Consider the following 10,546-nt stretch of genomic DNA (forward strand, 5'->3'; position numbering starts at 1 on the left):
GTCTCGGTCTCTGTGTCCCTGTGTCTGAGTGCTGTGTGCGTGTGAGTCAGTGTTTGTTCTTAGTAAAGATTCCAAATACAAAACATGAAGGGTTCACATGAGAGAAACAAGCAGGCGAGTTGTACCACAGTCCCTGATGATGAGTTGTGGCAGTAACATGATTGCGTAGTGAACGTTGTTGGTGGTATTGTGGTCAGTGTGGATGGAGGGATCAAGGAGGAGGGCAGAGAGCAGTGAGGAAGCTGCTTTAAGCTGCACAGACAGACAGAATGTGCGTATGAGAGCGGGTCAGAAGGCACCACTTCCTCTGACAGGGCCTGGGAACCACAGCTCCCAGTTCTCCTCCAGCCCCCATGATCCAGGAGCAGTGGGGACAAACCCCCTTCTGCCCGCTACCTCGTCTCTCTGCTCAGACCCAACCACCGCTGTCTCAGATAAATACTGTTCATCTTCCCTTAGATATGCAACCACCTCAAATCTTATCTACAGGTCCAACAAGCTGAATCCACAGGTTCCTTCAAGTCGGGAAGAGACCACTGACTCCTTGGGAGTGAATCTCAATTGTGTTTACGTGATTCCATGGATCCTCTCTCATGGATGCGTTTTGAGGAGGCGAGGGAAGAGGACGCAAGGAATCAAGAAACACAATTGAGATTCACCCATGGAGTCAGCGGTCTCCTCCTGACATGACGGATTGGGGATGGCTCAATCTGCCTGTCAACCAGACACGAGTGATCTGTGGGTCCCTCCCGCTGCATGTTGGCGTGAGAGAACCTAATTGTCTATCTATCCCACCAGTCATTCCAAACATGCCGTTTTAAATGACAGCCCGTGGTCATGGTGTTTGAAGCCTTCCTGAGATGACTGCAGGGCTGAACGGGCTGGAGGTGAGCAGGACAACACACTGAGAGGAGCAGCAGAGGGGAAAGGAAAGGAGGAATCTTACTAAGCATTCCTCTCTAATCCAGCGTGAAGACGCCAGAGAAAATACTACTATCCCCAAGGTGTTCCGGGCAAAGCCAACAGGACTAACTAACTGTGTTGTCTGCCTGCTTCGCGCTGCCCGTCACCGTGTGACTGCCCACTGGGATTTTATTGTTGCTGTTGAATCAACATTGTTTCCACGTCATTGCAACAAAACAAAATCAGTGTGATGACGTTTAATCAACGTGGAAAACTGATTGGATTTGCAAAAAGTCATCAACGTAAGTGAATTCATTTTCTTTTTTTGTACCTAAATCCAATGACATGGTGCCATTTTTTGTTGATTTCATGTTGAATTCATGTTAGTTGACAACTCAACCAAATGTACATCAAAATTGTTGTTGAAATGACATCTGTGCCCAGTGAGTGGAGAATGTGTGTACATCTCTCTCTCAAGGTGAACTGGCTCTGTACAGGGGTACTGTACAGGATTACATCTCAGGGATGGGCAACTTTAATGGGTGTCGTGGTCACAAAATGCTGAACTCGCGGTGGGGGGGAGGGTGGGGTCTGTGCATACATGCATCCATACCCACACATGCAATCTTTTGGGGGCCTAAGCGAAATTTGAAGTTTTAGAGTTCATTTCCTGCAATTCTACTCATTTTGCCATGGGGCGGAGAGAAATGTTTGCAGTTTTTAATATGACCAGGGCTAATTGAGTGACCGCCAGTTACCCATCCAAATAAAATCAAATCCCTGGTCTATCTGGTTTGGATCCAAATGACAATAATCACATTCAACAGAGCAGAATTCTGCTCAGGTCTTTCTTTCCTCGTGGCAACTGAAAATAAAGCAAACATTAACACATAAAACCCTACTACACAGAGACCCTACTACACAGAGACCCCAGGACACAGAGACCCTACTACACAGAGACTCTACTACACAGAGACTCTACTACACAGAGACCCTACTACACAGAGACCCTACTACACAGAGACTCTACTACACAGAGACCCTAGGACAAAGAGACTCTACTACACAGAGCTCATAGGACACAGAGACCCTACTACACACACACACACACACACACACACACACACACACACACACACACACACACACACACACACACACACACACACACACACACACACACACACACACACACACACACACACACACACACACACACACACACACACACACACACACACACACACACACACACACACACACACTGAAGTGGCTGTTCCCTATGAAACTGAAAAACTGTCCCTCGTTCATCATGTCCTAAGAGGCCGGGAGCTTCCATGGAGGTCATTAAAACACAACACTTACAATTTATAGACCTCACTCTGCTACACTCTGCTACTGAGGTCACATCACAGCTATTAATAACACACAGAGCCACTGTTTCCCTCCCTCCATCCGCCTGCCTCACAGACAGATAGAGAGAGAGAGAGAGAGAGAGAGAGAGAGAGAGAGAGTAAGAGAGAGAGAGAGAGAGAGAGAGAGAGAGAGAGAGAGAGAGAGAGAGAGGGAGAGAGAGAGAGAGAGAGAGAAGAACATATCTTTCAGATCCATCCATCCCTGCCAGAGGATCTGAAGCCATTGTGCAATCTGTGGTGGGGTCCACCACTGTGGGCTTTGAGAGACACAACACACAGAGGATAGATAAACCATTGGAGGAGCTGGGGAAAAACACACAGAGACAAAGAGCGTTCATCCCCAATAGCAGTGAGAGAGAAAGGGAGCATGTTCAGAGAAGAGGAGGCCCGTGGGCTGGTCCGCCGGCCGGCTCCACTCCTCCACACACGAGCCCGTCTCTCCCAGCATGCGGCCAGCAGGCCGCTCAATGGCAGCACCTGGCCCTCCGCTTCTCCCCCTTTGTCAAAGATCTGACTTCACTGGATTACCATCACAACATCCACCAGCTGTCCCCCCCCCCCCCAATTCTTCCAGCTGGATCCACTCTGAATGACACCCTCTCAATCTGCCTAATTATCTCCGGCACTCCAGCGGCCCCTCCGTTGCACATTCCATCTACACAGACATACAGGGGCAGGGCAGGGCGGAGCAGAGGGGACCCGTGGCCCTTCAACTGACTGCTCACCTAGAGGGCCACTCTCTCTGTGATACTCAACCTCTTCACCATCAAGTGCACCACATGTCTGTCTGTCTGTCTCTGGGCTTTGTGCTCCCTTGGCCTTGTGTTCAACTATGGGATTCAGAGAGACAGAATGAGGGACAGAGAGAACAACAACGTTCTGGCCAATGATGTGTGTATGTTTTGTACCTCCCCCAACCCTCCAGGATGCTGATGTAAGCAGGCGCATCAAGAGAAGAGAATAGCTAAGACTGTAAATATGACACAACAGGGACTATCATGCCCTGAAGCCAATGTACTGGATCCAATATACTGTTATCATGACTCAGAGAAGAAGAAGAAATCACTTGGATCGCTGTGGTGTGTGTTACAGGTGCATCAGCATAGTAGTCCCTCCCAGGCCAGACCAGCCAACCCCTACACCTATCAGAAGTGACCCGTCATGCTGGCTCAGTGAGACGGTGGAACAGTGGAACAGGTTCCAGAAGGATTACTCCTGTAATCTGCTATCCACTACACATGTCTGAGACCCTGCTCGTTCACCTTAGACAGGGCCACAGCAGTGAACCATGAGGGGGCCACACAGACAGGGCCACAGCAGTGAACCATGCGGGGGCCACACAGACAGGGCCACAGCAGTGAGCCATGAGGGGGCCACACAGACAGGGCCACAGCAATGAACCATGAGTGGGCCAGACAGACAGGGCCACAGCAGTGAACCACGCGGGGGGCAGACAGACAGGGCCACAGCAGTGAACCATGAGGGGTGCCACACAGACAGGGCCACAGCAGTGAACCATGAGGGGTGCCACACAGACAGGGCCACAGCAGTGAACCATGAGGGGGCCACACAGACAGGGCCACAGCAGTGAACCATGAGGGGGCCAGACAGGGCCACAGCAGTGAACCATGAGGGGGCCAGACAGGGCCACAGCAGTGAACCATGCGGGGGCCACACAGACAGGGCCACAGCAGTGAGCCATGAGGGGGCCACACAGACAGGGCCACAGCAATGAACCATGAGGGGGCCACACAGACAGGGCCACAGCAGTGAACCATGAGGGGGCCAGACAGACAGGGCCACAGCAGTGAACCATGAGGGGGCCAGACAGACAGGGCCACAGCAGTGAACCATGAGGGGGCCAGACAGACAGGGCCACAGCAGTGAACCATGAGGGGGCCAGACAGACAGGGCCACAGCAGTGAACCATGAGGGGGCCAGACAGACAGGGCTAACAGGGAGGGAGCAAAGCTTCATGGTTCTGGCATGCTTAGAGCAGAGTTTAGTAACATGTCTTTATGTTTGCCAACCAGACAGAGGATACATTGGTTTCTGGGACAGTAACAATGACAATAAAAAAAATATAGAATATTACTGTCACCTGAGAACCCATGTTGCACAGCTTCAGAGAAGGACTTGATCAACAGCTTCTGCTCTGAAACATCAGGTAGGAAAATCCACAGGATGATTTCAAACAGAGAGCTAATGGCTAGTTTGCCCTCTGTGATTTTCAGGTAAAATCTCACGTGTCTCACCAGCTCTCTACAATTTCTTCCTAAAGCTACCACTTTTATCTCTATCTGCTATTTCTCTCTCTCTCTCCATTCCTCCCTCACTCTCCTGTGCCCTTTCCTTTTCTCACCCTCTCCCCAGCTCTCAGCTCTCCTGATGGTGCCAGGTTACAGTCAGGTATCTGGGGGAAGAAAGGATCTTTGTTGTGGTTCTCCAGTTACACTGGGATCCCAGGGGATGGGGTGAGCTGGGTCCTCCAGTCGCCTCTGTCTAGGACTGGTTTGACCACTCTGCTCCCCCGTTGTCCGGGCCGAGGCTACGCTGCCTGCCCCGGTCATGGCCCTGCCGTGGACGTGTTACCATTTTGTGTGGTACGGCATTTAGATTTCCTATTGGGAATCTCTTCTATGTACCGCTGTTGACGCTGACCCAGAGGGGTGATTACGTATGAATGATTAGCCCTCCACGCCCCATACATATAGACGCACAGCGCCAAAAAGCTGAGGAACACAAAGCATGAACACACTACACACTCTCTGAAAGGCAAACACTAACCCAGAGACGCGACGCCATTAAAGTTGGGAGATGAATGAACGCGCTTGGTCCAAGTTCAAGGGTTTAACTATGTACAATACTACAGTATTGACCAGTAGAAGGTTGAAGCACAGGCTAGTTGGTAGCAGAGTTATGTGATGACCCTGACAAGTCTTCTGCTCCAGAAAGTCTAACCAGTTTGAAAACAGAAGAGAGCTCATCTCACAAAGAACAGTTTGAGGAGCTATTAACACAATTACACATTTACCCACCGCTTTCCCTGCCTTGGGTAATGATTTGACAACTATATGGTCATTTGTTGGTTACTGGCTGCACGTGCGTTTACACAGACGCTGCCTGCCACTTGTATACCTTTATGCGGTGTCTGTGTCTGATCTTTTACAACGGCCATGTTCTCAGACAGGTCAGAACTGGGATGTAAGTAATGAAATGAGACGGCAGTGTGGAATGTTCCAAGCAAGCAGCAACTATAGTATAGACTACTCTGGTGGAATCAGTGGTCAATCCCTAGCCTACATAGGGATCTACTGTATAGCCTGGTTGAGAAACTCTACTGAGCATTGGAATGATGGTGGTGACGTCAAATAGCCTTTAGCCCAACTGTAGCATGAAGGTGAGGGTCGTGTCACCAACCAAGTCCTAAAGACTACTGTAGTGGAGGGAAGCTGCCTGTCAGCCAACCTCATCAGACAAAAGTCAAAACCAAAGGAACCAAGTAATATTGTTCCATTCTCAGCTCTGGTCCAACTTCAAACACTAATGCATTATAGGCTTTGGTTTTCCCCAATGGTAAAAAGCCCAATGCCCCCCTAGCCATCATCACACGGTATTTATCCTAACTACTGAGATTGTTTCCCACGTGGAAAAACAAAGACCCCTAATCACTGTGAATGAGTGTGAGAGCTCACACAGAAAACGTCCAAATCAGGCGGGAAAGTAAAAACAGCAGCCCCTGGCTCTCTCACGATAACAATCATGTTGCTTCACCGATATAGAAACCGTGGGAAACTCTCAAAATGAATTCTGCTGGTTACGAAACAATCCACCGAATTGCATATAAGGAACACTTTAGTCATGCTATGACCAGTTTAATACTGTCATTTATGTTTCACAAAGCTCTTCATCTTCAACAGGTGTAACTCCAAATGAACGTGTGTCACAAGGCAAACAAGTCCAGGCTGGAACACTCCATTCAACCTGTCTCATATGTATCCATGTATTGTTCATTACACACATTACACCCCAAGTAGTGGTTCGATTGCAGACTGAAACATTTAAATAAACGTGTCAAATGTTCACCGTAAACACTTGCCATTGTCCACACTGTATCGATAACCACCCAGCACTTGGCTGAGTTCCAGTCCATTGTGAGCGCGGTGCAGCTCAAGTAATTTGCAATGCAATGATTTACTAACCAACGCTAAATAACACAAGTTCTGCATACTGATACAAATGACTAACCTATGCCTACTTGAACCGTTTCTACCCCATAACTCCTCAACTAATCTGGGCCTATACTGTTTGAGAGTTCCCTCCTCATCATATCACCATTTGGAACAATGTAGGCCTGCAGTGATTTCGTACATGTGTGATCCATAAAACATGATGTTGCACTTACATGCATCGCGAGGATGAGTCTATGCACGTTCCTCCATTGTCACAAGGTCTGTATTTATCCACGCAGCTGAATCCTGTGGAGAGGAAGGAGAGATGAAGGGAGTCCGACCCATGGTGATCAGGCCCTTTTCTCAGGGCAGGTTTGAAATATTAATTTCATCCAGACATTTGATAGAGCAGCCTATATTATTTGTGGGAGGAGAAGTGGGCATTTAAAAAATATATATATAATCAAATTACACTTGTCCGCTGTTCAGAATCAATCATTCCAACATACCGGTAAGCCATGTGCTGGATTTCAAACATGTTGCTCTTGGCTAGACAGTTCCATTTTCCCACTCGTTAAAATGACACTTTATGGACACACCCGCCTACATGGGTACGCTTATGTTTACTTTCTTGGCAAGAGCTGATAGCGTTATCTGCGACTGAATGCAGATGCTGAGATGGGTGTAGACAGAGAAACGAGATAGGATTCCATTTATTTTTAATAGATTCATTCATCATTTTAGTAATAATAGGTTTGATATGGTAATTATTGACTATGTGGGATTACTATAAGAATATCTGCCAAACCGTTTCGTTGAGGGTAGGCATAACATATAAGCCAATGAATGGTTTCCATAATTTGTTTAATTACAGTGTAATGTAGCCGACTCAAGTTGATTAATGTTCAGGGTTATTGCAAGATTAATTACATAATTAATTAATTCAGAGTTCAACTATGAGCTTCCCTGTATACAACCAATCACATTTTGCTACCATAAACTTGTATTTTACCGTCAACAAAATAGACCTATAGGTTACTTTCTCAACAGTAGGCCTAGTTCAAAGGATTTTCGCGCATAAACAGATCTGGAACTCACAATCCCATCAAACATCCATCCAAAAGGTTTGTGAGCCATATGTGGGAGCTTATTACACAGCATAGACAGATACATTACCTTTTTTTAAATCATGTTAAATTATATTCTAGCACTCATCCCATCCCCCACAACAACAAAGTTCAAATGTTGAAAGCTCTTTGTTCAGATAAGGAGGGGGTAAAGTTGCCTCATCACCCCCCTTCACTCACAAACAAATCTCACCCTATACCCCCACGAACGAGGATAAGACTTGAATGAAATAGGGAAAATACTTATCTCCTACAAGACATACATATGAAATTCCGTTTTTATGTGAGTGAACCGTGCTTCTAGCCTACAATTTGTGGACGAATGCCCGAAGTAACTTTCTTTCAATTGTTACATTCCGCGTTCCGTTCTTGCGGGCTTGCTTGCACAGCGCTGCCAGCGGCAAACACACTATCGCTTGTAATTATGTTCTCACCGTGGCGATCAGCCTCGCAAAGTTACCGACAGAGACGCATACCAATCCCGCAGAGACAAGCGGATTCTTTGCTGTTATCGGATGCAATCTGTAAACAAAAATCTCAACCACACAATAGAAGATGCAACATTTGTATCAACCTCCACAAAACACCTCCCAACTTCCTTCCATTGAATACATTGGGCTTTGTTACTCAAACACTGCTAGAAGTTAGAATAACTTCAGGGGGCAAATATTCCAGGATAGAATACTCCTTGTTCACTACCAGTCTACAAAGACCATTATGCAAATACAAAATTGGTAGCCTATTACCGTAGGCTGTACAAAAACGAATGCTTGTTATCCAGTTATTAACCCGTTATAATAGCCTTCGTATGTGTTAGAAATCGAACTTTGAACCGCACTAACAACCAACCATGCTTTTGTAAATGAAATGCTTAAAACAAATCTTTGTAGCCTAGACTAGAGATCAGCTAGCATGTTGTCTGGCATGTGCTTCAATCTGATGCCATTTAAATTGCGCAGCACACAGGTGACAAAATGTAACGTTAACAATTTGTGAAGGGGAAAAAAACGGAAAAAGCTAGAATATGTCCAGACCTGTCTGCTAGCCAAATTTAGAATAAAGCTCACATACACATTAATTGAAATTTATGTGACTGTCAAATAAATAAATTGTCCTTACCTTCGCAATTATGGACCAAGAATAAAATTGGTAAAAATATCCAAACTTTATAATTCCCCCCCATCTCGGTGGAAATTTGTCCCAACTCTTCTCTTTGAAGTGTTAACTTAGCAGTAATACATCCTTTGAGTTCACCGAGAGATAAAAGTTCCAAGAGGCAGTGTCTGGGATCTTCAAAAAGTTCATTAATCAACTAAAAGTAAAAACGGTGTATAAATCGTATAGGTCCTATCCCGTATTAGCATTCGCAGCTCGGACGCGGCTGTTGTGCGTCTCCTCCTGGAACGTTTGAAAAACTTTTTTTTCTTCTCAGCTTGAAGTCTGCGCTGGGAAACAACTTGGTATTACTCCGCCCTCCTTTCCTCCCCTTTCCACTTGCAGTAAGGGGTTACACTCCGCTCAAGACAAATAGTCCGCAAGCCACCCCTCAATGGACCGGGTAAAGTGTTTTTTGTATGTCATTAGCAACATTTAGGGAGAGACCAGTCTTGTTGCCTTTCAAGAGTATGACACATAACGGTACCATTGAGGTATCTCTCACTTGAAAATTATTTCAAAGAAACAGTAAATTATCTAATTAATATGACAGCACGTTAAGACATAAATGTAGACAGTCAGTTTATACTGGCACTTTATATTGAGTTTTTTCAGCGTTGTAATCGATCTGTAATAGCCAATCTAGAGTAGACTTACATTAAAAAGCTGTGATCTCAATGCAACAAATCCATTAATTAATGTTGACCCACTGTTAGCTATCTAATTTCTGAATGATGTCATTTTTTAAGTAGCCTACATTTTCCATGGGTCATGTTGAGTGTCAAGTCAATCTACCAATTCTACCATAAAAAATCTTTGCCATTACTACTTGATATGATCTGTTATTATCAACTTGATAATAATAGATAACAATCTTTGTAGAATAACAACATGTTTACAGTAGAGTGTGATGGACTACTGTTTTCCTGACAATGCGCCTCTTGTTATCCTGACAGGAGTGTGTCTGGGTGCTACTTGTTTGTTTGTTTGTGTGTTTACACTTGATGCTTTGCAGATAAGACTGTGAATCATGTTTACATGATGGAAATGAGAGCAGACATCCCTGTTACCACCCTTTATACTGCTACTGTCAGGGCTACAGGCCTCTCTTTCTCTCAGCCTGCCTCTCCAGTGTCCAAAGCCCTGTGTCGGTGGACTCATTTTATACAGCCGCTGTATAGTGCCTCGGTTGTTCTGTGTGCTCAGAGCGGAGCCGGTCGCTTACAGAGACAATACGCGTGATTTGAATGAGAAAAGGAGTCCGGCATTATGACACAGTTTCTCTCCGCGGGGGACTGAGGTGAAGGGGGGCAGTAGCATACTGACATTCTGCTCCTGGCCTTGAATAAATTAACAAGCGCTAGATAGGGGTGTGAATGTAGCAGAGCTCGTTTGGAGTGGAGTTCGTTACAGCCAGTGACGTCACTCTATAGGGGTAATTGAAAAGAGCTTGTTAGGGCCCACCAGACACCTGCCTTTTTTGGCACCGACCCTCTAAAACTTGTGTTCTGCTGTAACCATCCCAGTCAATAGCCGGATTCAGCAGCGAATACAATGGTTGATGATGTACACATGGTGGGTGGATGAATTGATTTCTTCACCAGTACCACCAAATCATTTTGATGTTGTCACACAGATATAGCCACTGGATGCAAACTCACTCTCAACCAAGACTCTCTGACTATGTGTGAGTGTCTCCAAATGTTTGCGAAAGACAGATGTAGAGAAGAAGAGAGGTTGCAAGTGTGTGTGATCGGGTGAGTTTGTGTATCTC

General features: G+C 46.0%; 1 protein-coding gene across 1 annotated transcript in view; it reads right to left on the reverse strand.

The window, feature by feature from the left end:
• LOC139577325 (neurogenic locus notch homolog protein 3-like) overlaps nucleotides 1–9,029 on the reverse strand; it is a 41,232-nt gene extending 32,203 nt beyond the window's left edge. The window contains exons 1-2 of the mRNA XM_071404351.1: nucleotides 8,737–9,029; nucleotides 6,724–6,796 (exon numbers count right to left, since the gene is read on the reverse strand). Coding sequence (XP_071260452.1) covers nucleotides 6,724–6,796; nucleotides 8,737–8,800 — 137 coding nt within the window. The 5' untranslated portion in view covers nucleotides 8,801–9,029. The remainder of the gene's footprint in view (nucleotides 1–6,723; nucleotides 6,797–8,736) is intronic.
• Between the last annotated feature and the right edge of the window lie 1,517 nt (nucleotides 9,030–10,546).

This window comes from Salvelinus alpinus, chromosome 1 (assembly GCF_045679555.1).
Source record: "Salvelinus alpinus chromosome 1, SLU_Salpinus.1, whole genome shotgun sequence".
NCBI lineage: Eukaryota > Metazoa > Chordata > Actinopteri > Salmoniformes > Salmonidae > Salvelinus > Salvelinus alpinus.